At 55.4% G+C, this 20,311-nt stretch overlaps 7 protein-coding genes across 7 annotated transcripts; 3 read left to right on the forward strand and 4 right to left on the reverse strand.

The window, feature by feature from the left end:
- Window positions 1–1,165: 1,165 nt before the first annotated feature.
- On the forward strand, window positions 1,166–1,421 carry IWZ02DRAFT_486466 (uncharacterized protein; the record flags this gene model as incomplete). Its single annotated transcript, XM_066769264.1, has 2 exons — window positions 1,166–1,186; window positions 1,248–1,421. 2 exons carry the CDS (start codon window positions 1,166–1,168, stop codon window positions 1,419–1,421), a joined length of 195 nt encoding a protein of 64 aa, XP_066626927.1.
- Window positions 1,422–2,237: 816 nt separating this feature from the next.
- Window positions 2,238–4,046, reverse strand: IWZ02DRAFT_495714 (uncharacterized protein; the record flags this gene model as incomplete). Its single annotated transcript, XM_066770152.1, has 2 exons — window positions 2,754–4,046; window positions 2,238–2,635 (listed from the first exon to the last, which is right to left on the reverse strand). The coding sequence occupies exons 1-2, from the start codon at window positions 3,751–3,753 to the stop codon at window positions 2,238–2,240; spliced, it is 1,398 nt and encodes a 465-aa protein (XP_066626928.1). The 5' UTR covers window positions 3,754–4,046.
- A 310-nt stretch (window positions 4,047–4,356) lies between these two features.
- IWZ02DRAFT_486468 (Mss4-like protein) lies at window positions 4,357–5,012 on the reverse strand (the record flags this gene model as incomplete). Its single annotated transcript, XM_066769265.1, has 2 exons — window positions 4,357–4,452; window positions 4,593–5,012. The coding sequence occupies 2 exons, from the start codon at window positions 5,010–5,012 to the stop codon at window positions 4,357–4,359; spliced, it is 516 nt and encodes a 171-aa protein (XP_066626929.1).
- Window positions 5,013–5,878: 866 nt separating this feature from the next.
- Window positions 5,879–7,171, reverse strand: IWZ02DRAFT_504197 (uncharacterized protein; the record flags this gene model as incomplete). Its single annotated transcript, XM_066770351.1, has 2 exons — window positions 6,660–7,171; window positions 5,879–6,602 (listed from the first exon to the last, which is right to left on the reverse strand). Exons 1-2 carry the CDS (start codon window positions 6,908–6,910, stop codon window positions 5,879–5,881), a joined length of 975 nt encoding a protein of 324 aa, XP_066626930.1. The 5' UTR covers window positions 6,911–7,171.
- A 2,308-nt stretch (window positions 7,172–9,479) lies between these two features.
- IWZ02DRAFT_478288 (uncharacterized protein) lies at window positions 9,480–11,815 on the forward strand (the record flags this gene model as incomplete). Its single annotated transcript, XM_066769066.1, has 2 exons — window positions 9,480–10,046; window positions 10,095–11,815. Exons 1-2 carry the CDS (start codon window positions 9,899–9,901, stop codon window positions 11,813–11,815), a joined length of 1,869 nt encoding a protein of 622 aa, XP_066626931.1. The 5' UTR covers window positions 9,480–9,898.
- A 2,120-nt stretch (window positions 11,816–13,935) lies between these two features.
- IWZ02DRAFT_9571 (amino acid/polyamine transporter I) lies at window positions 13,936–16,561 on the forward strand. The gene is made up of 10 exons (XM_066771473.1): window positions 13,936–14,361; window positions 14,427–14,447; window positions 14,554–14,602; window positions 14,656–14,731; window positions 14,786–14,976; window positions 15,026–15,060; window positions 15,110–15,230; window positions 15,279–15,622; window positions 15,677–15,799; window positions 15,845–16,561. The coding sequence occupies exons 1-10, from the start codon at window positions 14,248–14,250 to the stop codon at window positions 16,385–16,387; spliced, it is 1,617 nt and encodes a 538-aa protein (XP_066626932.1). The 5' UTR covers window positions 13,936–14,247; the 3' UTR covers window positions 16,388–16,561.
- Window positions 16,562–18,041: 1,480 nt separating this feature from the next.
- IWZ02DRAFT_9587 (uncharacterized protein) lies at window positions 18,042–19,148 on the reverse strand. Its single transcript, XM_066771476.1, has 2 exons — window positions 18,994–19,148; window positions 18,042–18,902 (listed from the first exon to the last, which is right to left on the reverse strand). The coding sequence occupies exon 2, from the start codon at window positions 18,740–18,742 to the stop codon at window positions 18,089–18,091; it is 654 nt and encodes a 217-aa protein (XP_066626933.1). The 5' UTR covers window positions 18,743–18,902; window positions 18,994–19,148; the 3' UTR covers window positions 18,042–18,088.
- Window positions 19,149–20,311: the final 1,163 nt, after the last annotated feature.

Here is a 20,311-nt window from a genome sequence, read left to right on the forward strand (position 1 = left end):
CCGTCGGGATGCGCGCCGCTGAGGTGAGCCAGTGGCGGGAAACAAAGAAAAAAGAAGGATGCTTGCTTGCTTGGTGCAGCAGGTGACGACTGGATTATCCCACGAGCTAGGTGGGAAGCGAATATGGCGGAATGTGCTGGAGATCGGTGCGGGAAGCAAGCGATGCATTCATTAATTGTTTGCGCCACACTTTGCTCGCTCGCTTGCTCGCTTGCTTTCTCCAGAAAAGCCTCTCGTCAACAGGGAATTCTTCGACGAATCAATCGTTGAGACAGTCTGCCTGCTTGCTTGGACCGTCAACATCGCGTGCGACAAAGAAGCCATCCAGTCGACTTGCGGCAATGGGCATTTCGCAAATGGCATCCATGGGGCGCGATCTGTCGCATCACAAATCGAACGACGCCCACCCTCAGCATCCCGATGCGGACGCGGGCTCGCCGTTTCCAGCCAGCACGTGCAGAAATCAACAGCAAGGGGGAGGTACTTTCTGGGCGCAGGTGGCGCCGCACGCAATCCATCGGCAAGCAGGACGTGTGAGGTGTGCATGTAGGTAGCAGCCAAAGGAACGGACGAGCAGCAGCAGCAGCAGCAGCAGGTGGCGATTGGGGACCTGAGAAGTAAGTATCCGGTTTCTGGCCGGTTCCCTGCGCGGCTGCATCATGGTGGCGGCCTGTCGCGATGGATAGGGCATGCCGGCCGACGGGGCAACAGGGCCAGCGTGACGCCAGATGGGGAAGAGACTGTGGCTGGTAAGCGGACGAAATTGCCCTCCAAGCCCTTTGGAGGGCAGGTCAGGCCGGAGAGGGATTTGGGGCGTTTTCCCAGTTCTGCGTTTGATGTTGGGTTGTTGTTGATCTGATGAACGGCGTCCGAGCGTTTTTCTTGTGACGGCTGCCCTGTCTGGCCCTGTGACGTCATAGGTGCGTGCGTTGTGATGTGCATGGCAGGGCAGGGCAGGCACGCCTAAGGTTCCTTTGCAGTCAATGACGACGGCGCACTCTACACACATATAAGGAATGCGCCTTTCCTTTCTTCTGCCGCTCTGCATCACAACACCAACCACAACACTCAACCTCAAGATCCCCCGAATCGGCTCCCGCATCGACTAAAACCAAATCCACACACGCTTGAATACCCACAACAAACCTACCACAACACCGTCACCATGGGCGCAGTCGTGTCCTGCGTAAGTTGCTTCACTGCCTCAACTCACAAACCCCCAAGCTAACCAACGTCCTCCTCTCCAGATCAAATCCGTCTTCCAAGCCATCGGCTCGGCCCTCATGGCCGTCGTCAACGGCATCGCCGGCATCCTCAAGGCCATCCTGAACGGCATCGTCGCCGTCTTCGACATCATCGTCGGCTGCCTGACCTGCAACCGCGCCGGCGGCCGCCGCAGACGAATGCGCAGCACAGTATAGAGAGGTGTGGGGAGAAACCCTCCTCATGAGGACTGCTTGAGCCAGCGTGAGCGCCGGGAAGAGCATCCATCGCCATCGACAACAACCTCTACCGAATGTTTGACGACGGACCGCCGCTCTTCTCGCCCCCCCCCCGTCAAATCGCCTGCTGCTGCCGCTTCGAGCGTCCGCCTCACACCTCTGTCTCCGTTTTGCTTCGCGCATGCCCATCACACCTTCCAATTCCGCTTTGATACCACGACACCTCCTCCTCCTCCTTCGACGACTCGACACGAATCTTCTTCTTGCGCTGTCTGCTTCCACCTGCACCGGCACCTGGAGCAGCAGCAGCACCTCTTGATTACCCCACCACTTCTCTTCTTCTTGCAACTGGCATCGGCATCATTGCATTACGACGGAACACCGCTTTTTCGGGGAAGGAATGGAACAGGACGAATTACCAAGCCGTAGATGATACCCCTCCCCTCCTTCCCCCCGCTCGCTCTTCTCTCAATCAATCAATGCAATACCCCCCTTTTGCTCTCTCTTGTCAGTCGGCGGCAATTCTTCATCGGCGGCGGCTTGGGTTTTTTGTTGTTGTAAGAGTTGGCTGTAGGCCGTGATGGATGGCGAATAGTAGTGGTAATTCATGGTTTACATCAGCTCTTCTGTGATCCCTGTGCTCTCTTCTAGTTGCCACGTCTCTTGCTTTCTGCTCCTGATGTCTAAGCCCCGCGATGAAAATGGTCGCTTATATGAATACGCAATTCTGAGTTGAGTTTGATGCAAAAGCTTCACTGGCGCCCACCAACCTACCTCTATCCCATCCCATCCTCATCACGCCCAAAATCTCCACTTAGACTTCTCCGCACTCACCGGCCCCACCCCGTCCAGCCCCACCGTCGTCGTCACATGGTTAGGCATGACAACCCTCGCCTTGACGCACACGGTGCCGTCGTGGACCTTTTCCAGCGTCGCCGTCCACTCCTCGTTCTCTGGTGGCGCCAGTGGCGGCTGCTGGCTTTCCACGTCCGCCTCGCGCTTGGTCATGTCCTTTTGCGGCGGGAGATCGGTTTCGGCGCCGCGCTCGGCCGGCACGGGGGGCGGCGAGGCGCGGAAGCGGAGGGCGTAGAATTCGTTGCTGCGGGTTGGCGCGAGGTAGGTGAGGTCGAGCTGGAGCGGTTGGATGCGGGGGGAAGGGGGAATGTTTGAAGGAGAGGAGGACGATGCTGCTGCTTGTTTGTCGTCAGCTTGGTCATCATGTCCGTCCGCTGCTAACATGTGCGTTTTCTGTGGTCCAGCCGCCGGGGAGGGGGGGTTCTGGGGTAGACTATGTAGAGTTGGAAGACTTACCCTTGCTGTCATCGAGCCTCGCCTTCTCCCACTGCCTCTCCCACCCCAATTCCACCGCCTCGACCATGACGGCCGCGATCGCGCCGCCGTGCACAACTGTCGGCCACCCCGTCACGCCCGGGCCCGCCCACCCGACGCTGATGCCCTCGCCTCTCAGCTCATTCCACCACACGCGCCGCGGGCCAAGCAGATGCGTCGACGCAGCCAACTGCTGAGCGACGAGACCTGCCGCCGTCGTCTCCTCCTTCTTCTTGCCCTTCTTATCCCCCACCTCCTGCAACTGCTGCTCTTCCACCCGGCCAATCTCTACCCACCCCTCCTCCACGCGCAGCGCCTTCACAACCGGCAGCTCATTCAGGCGCTGCGCCGTCTCTTCCAACCTCGCCCTCTGCTCCTCCTCGCTCTCCGCCTTCGCCGTCTTCGGGAACAAGAACTCGATCAATTGATTCGCCGCCAGCAATCCAAGCACGACGAGCGAGCTGTACGCGGCGACTTTGCGCCACGACGGGAAGGACAGGATCTGGCGGTCGCCGCGATATATGCCCGGCGCGTTGGGCCTTTGCAGCGACTTTAGCGCATCCATTTTAGATTTCGACGCGCTTGGAATCTTTCGTATTGTCCAACTCATCGGCGTCTCTATGGTGTCCGTCGTGTCCGTTGCAGCTACTCCGCCCTCGTCCGTAGTAGCTTTTTCGCCCTCGCCCTCGCCCAAGTTCCCATTTGTCACGGCTTCGAACTGGGCCTCGGCGGCCTTCTGTTCGCGCTCCAGCTTCTTGGCCGCGCGCGCTTCTTTTTTGGCTGCGGCGGCGGCCTTTCTCGCCGCTTTTTTGCCAATCGCGCGCGGTGCTGTCTGTGAAAAGGAGCGCTGGTGGTCGTTGACAACGGCGGCGGCGGGCGGCGGCGGCCGGTGGAGGAGGAATCGGAGGTGTGTGCGTGTCGTGGCGGTGGGTGCGAGGCTATGTGGTGGGCGGAGGGAGAGGGAGAGGAGCCGCGGTGGCATGGTGGAGGATGAGTGGGTGGGGGTCTTCGCGACAGATTGGTCGGGTGGGAGAGAGGATGATCGTCGGGTAGGGCGTCGTAAGGAGAGTAGGTAGGTAGGTAGGTATGTGGTAGTTGAGGTATGGACGAAGAAGGTGATGAGAGAAAGGTGAAGGCCAATGGCAGATTTGGTGGGGTGTAGATGATGGGAGCTTGGGCCAAGCTGATTTTCGTCGCTTCCATTGGACAGGTGGGCCGACGCCCGCGGCTAGGGCCGTCCCTTCGCTCTGCAGCTGTCATGGACCAACCAGCACCATGAATATAGGTTTTGCTTTGACAGTCCCTCCTGTCCGTCACAGCATGCAGTGGTTCGAATCTTGAGACTTTTCCAGATTTGGAACCGGAACAAAGGGACTCAAGGAGGTTCTATTGATCTCCAGCAACAGTGACGGTAAGACCAGAGAAGATCCATGGCCGTTCGAAGAGTACGATCTACCCACTGAGGTCCTTAGATGAGCCTCCGGTCGATTGACACAAAAAGAAAAGGAAATGAGGGTATCCCCAGACTCTTCAACCACAGCACCTCTGCAACTCCATCAACAACCTCGCTCAGAAACCCAACCCACTAATCCTTCAGCTCGTATCTGGGGCCCCTCAAACCCCACCCATCGACTTTGCGCAGATTCAACGCGTCCAGATCCAGGCCCGTGACCATGCGAAGCTACAGCCAAAAAGTCAGCAAAGCTCAGCCCATCAACGCGCATCCACTGGGCCCCCCGACAACCAAAAGCACAGCCAACGAACAAGAAAACGTGACAGGATCGACTGGAGGCAAAATAGAACAAAAAGAAACACACTCACATTGACAGGCAACATCTCCTTCGTCCCGGGCTCCACAAACTTCTCCCACATGCCCGGCTGGCAGACGGTGAAAACGCTGCTGCCGCAATTCTTGCAGAACCGGTGGCTCGCCGTGCCATCGCCAAAGCCGTACTGGCCAATCACGGCGGCGTCGATGCCGCCCTCGTTGGCTGTCGGTCTCTCGAGTACAAAGTCCTCGCGGTTCGGGTAGGCGAGGAGGTTGCCGGCGCGCGTGCAGTAGCTGCAGTTGCAGCAGATGACCGGGTACTCGTGCAGAGGTGGCGAGATTGTGAACCTGAAGCGGATCGCGCCGCAGTGGCAGTTGCCGCAGTGGTTTGTGGATTCGCTCGTGCGCTTGGGGAAGGAGAATTTGGGCTTTTCGGGCTCGCCTGAGGTGTTTGAGGTGTTGTTGTCGGACATTTCGACGAGAGAGTTATGGAGGATGAGGGTTGGATTGGTTCTGAGCTGGGGGCTTGAAGACAGTCTCATAGAGAATAGAGGGGAGAAGTATGCTGCAGAGGATCTGTATGTGGGGCACTCGGTGTCGCTATTTATCTTTGCGCGGTGCCCCTTTTTTGGTTTTAAGCGCCGCAGAATTTCTAGTTGCACGGATGACGCTGTTGGCGGCTGTCTTTAAACGCCTCACTTCAGATGGCTGCTCGCTGGCTCACTAGCAGTAGCTTGCCAAGCCCACGGTAGGCGGGGAAGCGCTGATGTGAGGGGCAGCATTCTGTCTGTCGCCAGAACAAGTGAGATGAAGATTGATGTGGTGGTGGAAACGTGCATTTGTGGAGGAAGCACCTCGCGAGATAAACCCCCGAATCGGAAATCATCCTGGGTCAGGTAGGGCTGCCTTCTTGCACAGCCCTATGAAGAGTCCAATTGGGTTTCAAGTCGAAACTTTCTCGGGCGGCTTCAATGGCTGGCAGACCGGTGGGCTGACAGCAGCTCGACTGTAACACAAGCTGACAACTCAAGAGTCCGGTGCTTATCTGCAAAGGGAGAAGATTCAAATGAACAACCGGCTTGTGACAATATTACACGAAAGACATGATAGCTCTTCAATCTAGGCAATTGGCCGCTTGATCCTTCGTAGGCCAAGATTAGACGTGAAAATCGCGCAGAAAACATTGGGAGCAGAAGCTTGTCGGAGAGGTGAGAAAAGACATGATTAGGGGTATCTACTTGCCTGATAAGCGGACTCTCTATATTGAAAGGATGAAAAACCGGTCGTACGAGAACATAATCCCGTCGCGGATTCCCCAGGACTGTCCTGGAAGACACGACTATTTCGAAGCCTCAACATAGCCCTTGACCATCTCCAGAAAGCGGCTGCGGTACTCATCAGGCGTCGTGGTGATGCTCATGGGCCCCTTGTGAGCAAAAAAGTTGAATGTCTTGATCAGCTTGGTCATGAGCTTTGGCTGCGTCTTGTGCTTGGCCCAGAAAAAGTCGAGAACAACAGCACGATAGACCCATTTGCCGTCTTGAGATGGGATTCCGTTACGCCAGGAGCACGCATCCGCTGCTGGAACACAAATTTCCCGCGCAGGTTTCGCCGGATATCGCACAAGAAAAAGAGAGTAGTCGACTGCGTTTGCTGATCTCAGCAAGGCCGTGTCTGCTTCCAGCAGCTTAATCAGCTCGTCGCGGTCATGCGGCGACAATCTCATCTTGTCCGGGAAATGATCGACCAGGCGTTCTTTGACACTGTCTGGCGCCAGCCTTCCGCCGGCAATGTCGCGCTCGGGATAAAAGTAGCTCGGAGGCTTGAGATCATACGTCTCCCACTTGTCTTGTCGGTCGTCCGTCTCTTTGCCATGCAGTACATTTTCCATCACGACGTGGTGTGCGGGCGCGGTCCCAATCAAGCTGCCAATTGCGGGGCCGATTGTTTCTAGGAAATCGGTGATGCGGACCAAGAGGCTGTTGGGATTGTTTGTTATATGCTCGACGTACTTGTCGCAAAGGTCTTTCATAAAGAACTCGTATTCAAAAGCCCTGGGAAGACTTTTGATGAGGAATTTGGAGTTTGGAGTGGTGAAGAAGGTGGATCCAGAGTATCACAAGTCCCCCACCGGCTTCAGGGAGCCGCTCTTATCAGCGCTGCGGAAGCTCTCACGGTATTCATCCTCGTCCAACTTCCACACATCTTTCCGGAGGTGATCGAAGACTCGGGGTCGAAATTTGATGAGGACGAGCTGGAGAAAGGAGAAAAAGGCGAGGATACGGCCGACCAAAGTCGCGTCCTTGGGATTGGTTTGGTGGAAAATGGCGCGGAGGATAGAGCGGCTGATGCGAGCGTCGCGGAAGCCCATCGTGACGACAGGAACTAACAGCGCCAAGATTAGCCAATGGCAACCGTTTTCACAGTTCGCGGATGAAGAGGTAAAGTTGTGATGGGGTGGTGGTCGTTGGAGTTGTCAGGAACGCGAAGGTAACTACATGCAGGTAACTCTACCCATGTGTAGCTCCAGTTTCCTTGATCCTTGCCAATGACGTCATTGCACCGTAGCACTGGACATGATGGAATATTCGACCTTTTTGACATGCATTGCAAAAGCCAACCAACTTTCGACTGATCTAGTCAGCAGGTCGAATTCATGAACAGTTTGACTTTCAACTGGGAAGTGTTAATGGTCGTATGAGTAGTTTGGGGTTTCCGTCATTAGGTTTGGCTTGCAGTGGCTGCAGGCTTGAACTTGGAACATGCATATCCAAAGCAAGCATTCATGGCAGATGCGTAGTCTCAATTTCCGAGCATATCAAAAGCCGGATCATGCTGTATGGCGCTGCCCATGAAGGCAAAGGAGGCTGACTGCCACGTTAGAAAACAACACTTGTCTTGGTGGTATGCAGTCATCAATCTTCCGAAGCAGTCACTGTGCGTGCAGAGACTTCAACTGCCGCAAATCCACAGTAGATCAAAGGAAACGGTGGATGGCACAGTGGCTCGGTCAAGGGAGCTGTCTTGTACGACCACGGCGACGCCTGGGGATAAGTCCTCCACCTAGGGGACTGCATTTCTTGACACTTCAAGTCCGACCGCTTCTCAAGCCTTCTTTTGATTTCGACTCTCAAAAATGATTCGATTTCATGAGATGCTAAGGAGTAGCAAATTATGCAACATGATTGCAATTTTCCACACGCGTCTTGTTGAAGTTTGAGACACTACCACGCGAGATGGCAGGGGTGAAAAATCGTCGCTGCAGGCGACACCGGCACATCCAACATTTTTGGCTGCAAGTACTCCAACGATTTTTTCAAACGCAAGGTGCTACATCAAGGCAGCGCAAGAATGCGCGCCTCATTTTCGTATGTTCGCGTGCGACAGAGACCATTTACCCGGTCGATGGCCATACCGGAGGCTTTCGCCGGAGCGGCGATGAGCTTGGCAAGTACCGCGCGAAAGTCTCAAGAAGCCGCATTGAAAACCTGGGGATAAGCCTGTTGGGCAGGAGCGTCGCGCAGTGCGACGCGACGCATGATGGAGATTGAAGAATGCGGGGGTGGGAAAATGATGAGGCATGGCGTGCGGCGCCCTTTTGATGGCGTCAAGGGACTGCCATGTAAAGGTTTCTGGGGAACATGCATGGATTTTATCCACAGGCAGGACCCTGAGGGCGAGGCTGCGGCGGATCCGTTGCGTTGCTGGTGTGACGGACGGCGAGCGACGCGGCTGTCCTTTTCCGGTCTGCGTAGCGCAGCAAACGGCGAGCGGCTATACCGAGCATTGTGCAAGGACGACTGGAAATGAAGGGCGTTGTTCAGGTACAGGCGACGTCTGGTCCCCCCCCCCCCCCCCCCCCCCCCCCCCCTCCCACCCCCCCATGTTACACTGTTCCTGAGCAGGCCAAAAGTCTAATTAATGTCAGGAATCCAGATCGGGACGGGCGCGAGCGGGTCGGGTCGAGCTGGTTGACGTTGTGGCTGCTGTGGCGTCGTGGCAGCCAAGGACGAGTCATGGATGGCGTGAGGCTGTCGGACATGGATCATGGTGGACAGCGAATGCGTCACTTTCGAGCCGATGGATATTCAATGATCAACAGGGTGAAGACCTCTGGAGACGTGGGGAGTTGTAGATTTTGTAGTTGGGGGCTGAAGGACTGGGCAGGACGCGTACTGTCGGCTGTCGGTGTGCATGTGGCTGTGTTCAAGGCGGCGCATAATCGGAGGATCTTCTCGACAGCGGGTTAGGAGCGCAGCGAATGGGATGCCGTGGTGGGTTTGTGTTGTCAAGGAGGACCTAGAAGAATCCACGAAGGGCTATCAAAAAGGATTGGCGGTGGATTCCGCATGTCATAAAGTCGGGCCCTCAAGAAGCGTGCAGAGCAACAGGACAACCAAGCGTGCTAGACCGCTCGCAGGCCTGACGGGACGGAGCTGAGCAAAAGGACTATGGAGATCAAGGCAGGACAACAAAGAGCAAGGAAGAAACGTCGGCCTGACATGAGTCGGGTTTCAGCCAGGCGACGACGTCAGCAACGGTTTGTGGGAGATGGATGTGAAGAAGAACATACATGATGATTACAACAATGACGGCATGGATGGAAGCACGAGCAGTGAGGATTCTGCAGCTCGCCGTGTGGTGTCGGTCGCGGGGGGCCGGGGGCGGGGGGATTGAAAGATGAGAACGGATACGGATAGATGGACGACATGACAGGCAGACAGCTGTGCGATGCCAGATCCACATGGCCGGGTCTTGGGCGCCATCTCACACCGGCGCCATTGGACGCTGCAGCAGGACAAGGACACAACACACTCACTCCTCCACGCCCTCGCGCCCTCGCACCCTCGCACCTTGCCTGCTCCCCGGCTCTCCCGGCGCACTTTGGCGACGGTCTGACACCAAACGGGGAGCGTCGCACTCTCTCGCCTCTCTCTCTCTTTTTTTTTTTTTTTTTTTTTTTTTTCCCTCCTCCCTCTCTCTCTGTCTCTCTCTCCTCGCGTTCAGCCACATGGATCTCCAGGTCGCTTGCACTCCCCGTCCCCTAGACGTCACTGCTCCGAGACCAAGGAATCTCCAGGCAATCCTACCTAGACCCAGTGGCCCTTCCGCTGCTTCTTCTTTTTTCTATCCTTTCCCCCCCTCCCCCCCTCCTCTGCTCTCTTCGTTCCTGCATCCCACGACCCTTCGCTTGTCCGTAGCCTTCCTTGGCTGCCTGCGTCCGGTGCTTTTGGCCTTTGAAGTCTTTCGCTCTTCCACTTCCGGCGCCGCATCACTTTTGGCCACCAAACCACCCTAACAACTCCATCCCCCCGGAGCCTGCCTCTTTTTCCCATTTTCCTACCTTGAGCATCCCAAAATGCGCAGTAATTTCAGAGCAGTAATACTCTTGCCGGCCGTCTTCGCCGGCGCCGCTCATGCGGCAAACCCGTCCTTTTCGCTCGTCGCTTCGGCAGCCCAGGCCAGCGGCATAGCCCAGGTCATGGCCCCTGAGTTTGCTGGCTTTGGTGCGTCGCCTCTCTCTGTCGTCTTGATCCTCTGCTAATCTTGCTCAGGCATCGAGCCCTCAAACTTGTTCTCTTACACCGGCGCCGCCTCTACAAACGACTTCTCCGTGAACCTCATGCAAAACCTCGCAAGCTACTCTGGCAAGCCAGGCCACATCCGCCTTGGAGGAAACACGCAGGATTACTTCCTCTACAAGGCCGACATGAACGACTGGAAGGTGGCCACCAACCCCAACTCCAAAGGTCAAGGCGCAATCGCTAGTGATGCCGACATTGTTGGCCCGCGCTTCTTTCAGGCCATCAGCCGGTTTCCCAAGGGCACCCCCATCACTTTTGGCCTGAACCTGGCCTACAATCTCGATGACTACCTCGACCAAATTTCGCTCATGGCCTCGGCCGCACTCAACAACCTTTCCAACGTGGATTTGGTGTCGTTTGAAATCGGCAACGAGCCGGATCTGTACGCTCAGAACGGGTTCCGCACGGGCTCCTGGAGCGGAACCACCTACGTCAACGAGTGGAAGACTAGAGCCCAGGCCGTTTGGGAGCGCGTGCTGTCACCCGCAGGAGGATGGAGTCCCAAGTCGTTTGAAGGTCCATGCACCGCCAGTACCATTGGAACCACCTTTGAAATCAACCAGCTCGTCTCGAATGGTGTTCAGCAAAAGGTGGCGGGCGCTTCGGACGACTTTCTGGCGACTTGGAATCAGCACGACTATCTCTACTTCATCGACGTTTCCACCACTCCCCTGACGCTGGATTGGGTCATGAATCTGGACAATACCGTTTCCCAATTCACCTACTGGAAGCAACAGATCAAAATTGCCCTCGAAAAGGGCATCCCTTACAACCTGCGCGAGATGCAGAGCGTTGGTCCCACCGGCGCACACGGCGTAAGCGACACGCTTGGCGCCGGCATCTGGGGCTTGAACTTTTTCCTATACGCCGCCTCTCTCAACGTGTCATCGGTGCAGATGCACATGACGGACAACTCGTATGCTGCTCCATGGCAGCCCATCACCCGCAAAGGCCAAGGCCCCAACGTGCGTCCAGTGTACTACGCCTACGCCGCAGTCGCGCAGTTGATTGGATCTGGAAACGGCACCACGCGCATTGCTCCAGTGAGCGCGTCGAACCTCGATTCCGCGTACAGCCCGTACGTGCGCGCATACGCTGGGTATGCCAACGGCCAGCTGTCTTCGCTGACGGTCATCAACAACAAAATGGCAAATTCGAGCGTCGCCAACAAGGGCAGCCTTACCTTTACCGCGAACTTTCCGAACGCCAAGGGCAAGACCCTGTACCTCAGTTACCTCACCGGCCCCGGCGCCGAGTCGACGTCGAACACGACGTTCAATGGCATCAGCTACGAGACTAGCGGGAACGGCCAGCCGACCAAGGTCAGCGATGCGCAGACTGTAACCATTGACGGCGACGGCAAGGCAACCTTTACAGTCCGTGACAGCGAGGCCGTCATTGCCAATGTTGGCTTCCAGCTAGGCTCCAGGTCCGTCAGCGCGGCCGGCGGCAGCGAGACGCCAAACACGAGTTCGGGTGGAAGATCGGGCGAGCCCAGCACCACGACGGCCATGATTGCGGCTACTGCGACAGGCCTGGCGCTGACCATGACGGGTGGCGCTGCGGAGCCGACCGCCAAGGTCACGTCAGCTGCCGTTGCCATGGTGGCCAAGGGTTGGGTCTCGCGCCGGGCCTTGGGGGCGTCAGCAATGGCGCTGTGCGCCGTTGTGGCTTGCCTAGCTGGATGGTGATGACGCAACTTCGATAATTGGAACGGGTCCAGTAACGACGCTTTTTTTTTTTTTTTTTTTTCTTTCCTTTCTCCGTGCATTGGGGGCTTTGGGGGTCTTTTTCCCATTCTGTTCTTGGCCAATATTTTGTTTTTCTGACAATTTTCCTCTTCCTCCATGAGCCGTCGCCCCCGAAGTGGTGGCCTGGCAGCTGCAACACTTGTCTGGTTGGCTGTTTCAACCCATGCGCAGGGTGACGGCCAAGTCTCTTGGACTTCTGACGACGACGATACATAGACGGGATTGGCATCGCATCTGAACACCTGCATTGGGCGCATCATGAGGTCTGGCGTTTTTTTTTTTTCGCTTTATTTTGGGTCCGACTTGGGGGACACGACTTGGCGCACCGCTGTGGACCACTCAACATCTTATCTGTCGAAAGGCTATGCTCTTGGCTGCTGACGATGGGTCCGAGGCGAGATGGTTCACCGGGCGCTTGCCGGGCGGCCATTGTCGACGAGACTCTTGGTGTCTCTTGAAAAGCTGCATTTCAGGCGGCTTGGGTGTGATTGTCGAAGCGGCACAGTCGAAGGATCGAGGTTGATGACGCCGCAGCGCGTGTGGCAGCGCTTGCGGTTTGACGAGTCGACGACTGCGATTGGATTGGATTGGATTGGAATGATATTCATGGCATTCGACCATTGAAAACAACTGATTACCTAGGCTTGCTTCTTCGCTGTGTGCATGCCTGTCTTTTTGTCAGCGTATGGGACAAAATGGTAGCAACTCGCGTTTCTTTTCCTCTCTCTTTCCCACCTGCTCAACCCGCGACGCATGGACGTGCGTGCACGCGTGCGATTGTGCTTTCTTCATATCTATCGTGCCGCTGCCGCTGCCGCTGCCGCCATCCCCCAGACTTAATCTACCCACGCACGTACAGCATGCATGTGCCGTCGATCCGGGGAGCAGCGACATGTACGGCTCACGGAAGCCCTGCTGCAGATAGCCGTTGATAAAAAAGGGCGCCTTTGATAGGGTTGCTCGAGATGGACATGTTGAAAGTTGTCAGAGCGGTGGCAGCGGACGGTTTTGCCTCGCCGGCTAAGCTTTGCTGGCGTGCCGATTTAGAGTTTGAGGGGTACTGGCATGGCGCTTGTCTTTTTTTTTTTTTTTTTTTTTTTTGCATGGGGGCGCTGTGGCTGGTGAGTCGTTAGGTGTGGATTGAGTCAAGTTGGTTTGGGGAGGGCGGAGCGGAGAGAAGAGGAGAGGAGAGGAGCGGGGCGGGATTTGTTGGTTGAGGGTTGTCGTCTGGAAGGGGTCTTACGAGCTGGCGGGCAGATGTGTTGAAGTCTTGTTTGGAGCGTCTGAATAGCTACCTTGGCTCATTTCTAGAAAAGCAGTTTCCATCTTCCTTTGCATCCTGAATTCATGCCCAACGGACTTCAATCTCTCTGCTGCTCCGCCGTGCAATTCAACCGATCTCACTCTAGACAGCTGCAGCCATTGACGGTGACAGTCCATCATCTTGTGCCCCCTTTCGCCTCCATCAAATATCTTCAACTCATCCATCGCGCCATCGGCAGATGCAGCACAGCGCACAAAACCCGTCAGCCAGCCAGCCAGCCGTGAGGAAGCAACTCCGAACCTATCCAATCCAGTCGCGCGCCGACAAGTGGCAGCGCAGCAACGCAACCCAAAACAACCACGACAAAGACAGCGACGTGCATACCCATCGGGCCCAAATTGGCATTTTCCGGGGCAGCGTCAGCCAATTGTTACCGTCATTGAATTTCTTTGTGTCCCATTGGCGAGGAGTAGGCAACGCTTAGGTTGCGGCGGCCATGTCTCTCGATTGCGGAATCAAGGGTCGGCATGCAGTTCCTCCCCGACGGCGCGGCAGGACCGCACTGCTGCGTGGCGGGAAGCACGACACTGGTGATTCCCACTGGAGATGTCTCTTCATCGTCATTACTGTGTTTTTTTGCGGATGTAATCTGGAGAGGAAATACGCACGGCTGTCTGGCCGCTCTCTGTATTGCTGAATCGATGGGCCGCGTAAGTTCTGGCCGGTCCGACACCGCAGGGAAAAAAAAGTATCTTCATGACGTATCCAACGGGTGAGAGATGGCGCGCCTTTGCCTGCCGTGGTAGCCGCCAAAAGGCGTGAAAAGCAGACGCGGAAAGGAAGGGAAAAAAAAAAATTTAGATCTTATCCGCGCATGGGTGGTACGAGCTACTACTTTTTTTTTTCTTCTTTTTTTCCAGGAACGACTCCATCCCAACATCATTGCCAGTGCCAGGAATCAGCCTAGCAGCAGATCCATGCACATGAACACGAACGAGAGGCGTTCGGCAATTGGCAGAAACTCCAGCACACGGCGCGCTTGGGCATCACGACCGCCCGCGACCCCCACCTCTCGGTCTGCTCCTCCCTTCGCCTCGACGCTCCCGACATGGCTCGATCCGACTTCTTGGCGCACGCCAGCCGCAGCCGAGCAGAAGAGGAGCCCGACTACAACTCGTCCGAGGGAGAGTCGGTCGACAACACCAAGGACGCTGCCATTCTGGTTGGTCGTGTTCCGTTCTCCCAATCTGAAAACAAACGAGGTGTGACTGACATGTGAGAATGTAGAGAAATTTGGGGTACAAGCCTGTAATTCTTTCCCTTTTTCTTCGCCGCCGACGGGACTACTATACTACTGCGTTTGCATCTCGTGATTTTTTTGATGGTGTTTGAGATTTTGATGGTTCGCGAGTAGGTGCTTCATCGGACGTACAGCGTCTTTCACAACTTTGCGACTTCGTTCGGTTGGTCTCGCCTTCTTTTCCTGTCTCGAGCCGAGCTGACAGAGTCGCTGCAGCGGCATTGTATTTTGTCGGTGGTGTGAGGACGACCTTCAGCACCGGAATCGCAGCTGGCGGTAATCTGGCATACTGGTATGCTTTCTTCACCGGCATTGGTCCATCCCGTTTCTGACAATGGCAATGCAGGACGAGCTTCATCGTTTCCTGCGTCTTTTCGTTCATGACCGCCGCTGCCATTGCCGAGATATGCTCGTCTCTGCCGTTGGCCGGCTCGATTTACCTGTGGGCTGCCGAGGCCGGCGGTCCTCGCTTTGGCAGGCTTTTTGGCTTCATCGTTGCGTGGTGGAGTACCACGGCGTGGACGACCTTTTGTGCCAGTCAGTGTCGTTTGATTTGATCAAATGTACCGAGCTTACCATGCTGCAGGTAACACGCAAGCAACCGTCAACTACTTCCTTTCGGTGAGATCTTCTGCTGCTCGAGTGCCCGGCTCTTCTGACTGCCGCCCAGGAAATCGTCGTCTTCAAGCTCGACTTTCCAAGTGACACTAGCTCTGTGAAATTCAGAGCCGTTCAATGGATATGCACTGAAGTCATGCTGGCCGTCGCTGCATTGGCAAACCTGATGCCACGTTAGTTTTCTCACTTCGCCTCTTGTTGTACCATTCTGATCTTTCCAGCAAAATACTTCCGGTCCATCTTTTGGCTGTCTTCGCTTGTCGTGCTTCTCGACTTTGCATTGAACATGATTTGGCTGCCTATCGGAACGAAGAATACTTACGGCTTCCGCACCGCGCACGAAGCCTTCATGACGACCTACAACGGCACGGGCGCTCCCGCCGGATGGAACTGGTGTCTTTCCTACCTTGCCACTGCTGGTATCCTGATTGGTTTCGACGCGTCTGGCCATGTGGCTGAAGAGACGAAGAATGCGTCCGTCGCGGCGGCTCGTGGAATTTTTTGGAGCACCATCGTCAGCGGTCTTGGTGGCTTTGTCGTCATGATTCTCTTTCTGTTCTGCGTGGTGAGTTTGTCCTCTGGTGCTTTGATTTGCCGGAACTGACCAAGAGGCGCTCAGCCGGACGCTAATACGCTGTTCTCTTTCGGAGGAGAGCAGCCGTTTGTCCCCTTGTATGCGGCTATCCTCGGAAGAGGTGGCCACATTTTCATGAACGTGGTTTGCGTCGTGGCGCTTTGGCTGGTAAGTCGGCGATCTTTCTTGAATAGCACACGCTGACTCTTGAAGAACACTGCCATTGCCATTCTGGCGTCTTCTCGCCTGGTCTTTGCCGTAGCCCGTGACGGTGTTCTCCCATGGTCGAGTTGGGTCTCCCGTGTCGTCGACGGCCAACCAAGAAACGCAGTCCTGGTAGTCTGGGGTGTCGCATCCCTCATCAGCTGCAGCATCCTGCCATCCGCCGTCGCCTTCACGTCGCTCGTCTCCGCAGCAGGCGTGCCCACGGTTGCAGCATACGGCCTCATCTGCCTCGGCCGTCTCTTCTGCACCCCCAAAACCTTCCCCAAGCCGGCCTGGAGTCTGGGCTGGCTGAGCAAGCCGTTTCAGTTCGTCGCCGTCTTTTGGAACGGCTGGGTCGTCGCCGTCCTCTTTTCGCCGTACGAGTTCCCCGTCACGGCCGAGACGCTCAACTATGCTCCCGTCATCATGGCCATTGTGACAATTTTTGCCCTTGTCTCCTGGTGGGTAATTCCCGCTGAACAGTGGCTGCCGAGCCAGAGAATCCAGGAGGTGCTCGAGGCTCCGACGCCGCCTGGGGAGCGTAGTGAGTGAGGTGGCTGCACTCGTTCAACACGAGTATCCTTGCAGACGTAGAGTTTTGTCGTTCAGAAGCATCGCATGCGTAGAGAGTAATAGAAAGACCCAAAGAGTTAATGTAAAACCCGTCCTCAAGCTTCGGGCGAATCAGAAAAACGAATTCTGACGAAAAGAAACTCTTCCGACGTTGACCAGAGCAGCCACAATGAGTGTAAGAAGAAACAAGACATTCTCTTGGGAGTAGTCGTGCGCCAGCATAGCCGTGTCTAGGGAGCGGTCATCCGCGGACACAGCTACGCTTGACGTGCGGTTTTCCATACCTCACGAGTGCCATTTATTTTTCGCCCACTGTGCAGCAAGAGATGTTGCCCACGACAAGAACCTCTCCTCCCCACCTTCTCCCCCAAAGGCGACAGACAAACAGCTCGTGGCAGTGCGTGCACCCTTCGCCCCATCCATCCATCCATCCGATATCCATCGGCCACCGTCGGTCAAATAGCCCAGCAACCCATGTCCACACATCCCCACAACAGGTCTAGCGGCCCATTTCGGCGGCAGTTCTCGGCCCAACACGACCCTCTCTCCCGTCTCCACTCCCGTCCGCGTCTCTCTCTCTCTCTCTCTCTGTCTCTCTTGCTTCATAAAACACACCGGCCGCGCTCGCTCTTCAATAACACGCGCGTCTTCGATGGTCTAGTGGTGATGATTTCCGCTTGTCATTGCTGTACAAGCGACGCAAGCGCGGGAGACCGGGGTTCGATGTAAGTACCTATATTCCCGGGTTATTGTTGTCTGGTCGATGGATTACTAACGGCTGTTGCAGTCCCCGTCGGAGAGATTCTAAGATTTTTTCTTTTTTTTTTTTTTTTTTTGGCCTTGAGGTCTTCGTCTTGTCCTTTGTGGAGATTCTTTTCGTGAACGAATGCACTTTGCTGACCAGCAGTCCGCATTGACGGCAGCTTGCCCTTCCTCTGCTGCTACTGCTACTGCTACTGCTGCTGTTCTGTCGTGTCTTGTCGTGTCGTGTCGTGACACGCACGTCCTCTCCTCTCCTCCATACTAAACGAAAACGATGGAGAAATTTTCGCTCGCTGAGACGACCCTGTGGTAGTGACTCAGCAACGCATGCGCAGTAGACACTCGATAGCATCATCGCGACTACCTCAAGGCAAGCGTGGCTACCGCTCTGTGCCGCGTTTGCCAACTGTCAGTCGCAGAACAAAAGACACACCCCAACCCCTTTCGGTGCTGGTGTGTCGTCTGTCACCTGTTTCCCGGTACTGTTGCTTGTCTGGCGTATGCTGGGCTTATTAGATCGCTGTACCGGCCCTTTTGGGGCAGTATATCTTAATTTTGCTTGTTGTTGGGTGTTTGAGTGGGGGTTGTGGTTTTGGTTTTAGTCTTGTTTTCAACACGAGGCTGCTTGCGGCGGCGGCGGCGGCGGCTTTTGAGAGAAGCGGATTTGGGTTTTGGCTCGCTGTCGTCCATGGCGCGGGAACATTCGAGACATTGGTAGCCATATGGCAAGGGAATAAAAATGGTGCCGTCCGAGAAGAGTAGGTAGGTGTGGGGAGCAGCCCGCCTCGGGTACAAGCAGAGTCACCCACTAGAAGCATGCTTTTGTAGATGCGGATCAATTTGTTTCGCATTGATTCCTTGCTATTGCTATTGCAATTGCAATTGTCCCTCCCTCGTATTATCAACTCCCATACTTGCTCACTCCTTGCGCCCTTCCCATCCTTGCGCTCCTCCTCCGATTCCACCATTCGCTCCACAGTATGGTTGCGGTCCCAGCGGCATTTCCTCATCTACATCGGCGGACCGCCAGTATGGGTCTTCCTCTTCAATTTTGATGCCAGGGGCCAGATCGGCTGATAGCTGGTCGTCTGGCGTAGCTAGTTGCGCCATGCTCTGCTGGAGCATGTCTTGCAACTCTTCCCGGGGTTTCCCCTCAAGATCCAGTTTTTTTGGCCGGGGTCGAGGTTGCGGCGAGGTTTGCGATTGCAGCCAAGTTTGAGGTTGTGGCCTAGGCTGAGGTTGCAGCGTGGGTGGCGGGTCTTGCAAACTCTGCTGGCGACGTTGCCTTTTGCTGAGGAGGGCACGATATTCCGCCACCCATTGCTGATTTCGATGTTCCCTCAAATCTCGCTCCGGAAATTCGTGAAGGAAAGGGCAAGGCCTTGACACCCTGCAATTGCTGTTCACATTGTAGCGGAAGCAGCATTTTATTATGAGTTTGCCCTGCTTATCATGAATATATGGGTTGAGAATGCGCGGATCTTTCTTTTCCTCTTGCGTCCTTGCTACCCATGGCTGTTCGGGGGCTTGCACTGCGGCTCGGTGCATTCCTTCAGGAGTTGGCGGCGTCATTCTTCCACGATTCCACGGCCATACGTTTGATCACCTGCAAGACCATTTTGCTGCAGGTTTTGCAATCTTTGTGGCGCAGTTCGTTCGATCTCATGTCTGGTCCCTTCACCTGTACGTTTCGGCTCAAGAGGTCGATTTTGGAGTCTTGGGCTTGCAAACGCTGCTTCATTTTAGCCAATTGTGCTTCAATGGACGCTACAACACATCTTATTGGCCTTTCCTAGATGTAATGACTCAAGCGGGAGACCTACGATGAATGTTGCGTTGCATGGCACCAAAATCGTCGACTGGGTGTGGCAATTGGGGCACAATGGCTGGGGGAGCTTGCGGCCGTTGATGCTTCGTTAGCGGAGGAGACCGATCCACAGCCCCATCCTGCTCCTCTTCCCAGTCACTGGATGGATGTGGGTCTGCCAAACTGTTAGAGACGAATTGGAAACAGCGACATACTTTGGGATCACTTACGTTGCGACATTGGCGAGTATTGCACTGCGGATGCTGGAGCATCGAAAATTAGCCGATCGATAAACTTGAGGAAAGGGTCATGGAGTTCAAGTACGATATTAGGGGTTTCCAACGTTACAAATGGCGATGTTTCGTGGCGCGAACCAGACAAGCACTGCCGTGGCACGGGTTGCGAAGGCGCTTGAGCTATAATGTCAGTTAACGAGTTCAGAGACCAAGGATTGAGCGACAACATACCGAAATGCCGAAAAGATGATGGCGAGCATTCTGGAGCTTGACGTCAGTGTATGTTTGAGTAGGAAATGCGTCAAGCATGCTCTGACCTCGCCTTTGCGTCTGCTGAGTGAATTGCGGCTCGCGGGATTCAGGCGAGCGAGACCCTGGAGGCACCGATGTTAGTCAACGAACGATACGGCGAGGCCAAACGCTCAAGAACCTAACCTACTTTGTCGTCTTTGGTCCGAAGGCCGGTGACTTTGCTGGCGATCTTGTCTTTGGGTCAGCGAAGCTCAAGGTAGGCACCTCAGTGCGGACTCACGTCAATGGTGGCCGTTCGGCCAGGGGAGGTGATTTTGTGGCATCTGTTAGCAATGGAGTCAGTATAGGGTCGACGACAGGGTTTCTGTGGGAGCTTTATCTTGGTGGGGAGTCACAAAATGTTGGTGTAGAGGAGAGGAGAGGGTGTGTATGCGAGACGCGAATATCCTCCATCGCCGGTGGCCAACGCGGAGCGGGATAATTGGCTGCCGGCGCCTTCCATGCCCACGGCAGGCACTCCAAGATGAGTAGGGGACGGCAGCTGCCTCGACAGTTTTGTATCGGCTCTGAACATCAGTCCTGCGCCTTTGCATTATTCCCGTCACTGTTGCCCAAGTCCCCTTGACAGCGGCTTGAATGCTCCTTATCCGCCTCCTTTTGAACAGCTCGAGTCTCCTAGTACGCTGTCTCTCGGAGGCACGAACGAATGCTCCCGGTACCTGGAAGAATCCTTTACCATCTTCAAAATCGCTTTGGTTACGGAGATGTTTCGCAGCCAAGACCTGAGGCTTCATACTGTCCTCTTTCTCTCCAGAATTTACTCACTTTTCTCCTACACAGCAACGG

The sequence above is a fragment of the Phyllosticta citriasiana genome (assembly GCF_038021145.1).
Source record: "Phyllosticta citriasiana strain CBS 120426 chromosome Unknown IWZ02scaffold_1, whole genome shotgun sequence".
Lineage (NCBI taxonomy): Eukaryota > Fungi > Ascomycota > Dothideomycetes > Botryosphaeriales > Phyllostictaceae > Phyllosticta > Phyllosticta citriasiana.

What these genes read in the sequence shown, in the direction of transcription:
- IWZ02DRAFT_9571 (XM_066771473.1), top strand. Translation starts at nt 14,248, where the DNA reads ATGGCTCGATCCGACTTCTTGGCGCACGCCAGCCGCAGCCGAGCAGAA. An exon ending in GAAATTTGGGGTACAAGCCT is followed by an intron (nt 14,448 to 14,553) that starts GTAATTCTTTCC and finishes GTTCGCGAGTAG; the next exon opens with GTGCTTCATCGGACGTACAG. An exon ending in CCGTCAACTACTTCCTTTCG is followed by an intron (nt 15,061 to 15,109) that starts GTGAGATCTTCT and finishes ACTGCCGCCCAG; the next exon opens with GAAATCGTCGTCTTCAAGCT.
- IWZ02DRAFT_9587 (XM_066771476.1), bottom strand. Translation starts at nt 18,742, where the DNA reads ATGACGCCGCCAACTCCTGAAGGAATGCACCGAGCCGCAGTGCAAGCC.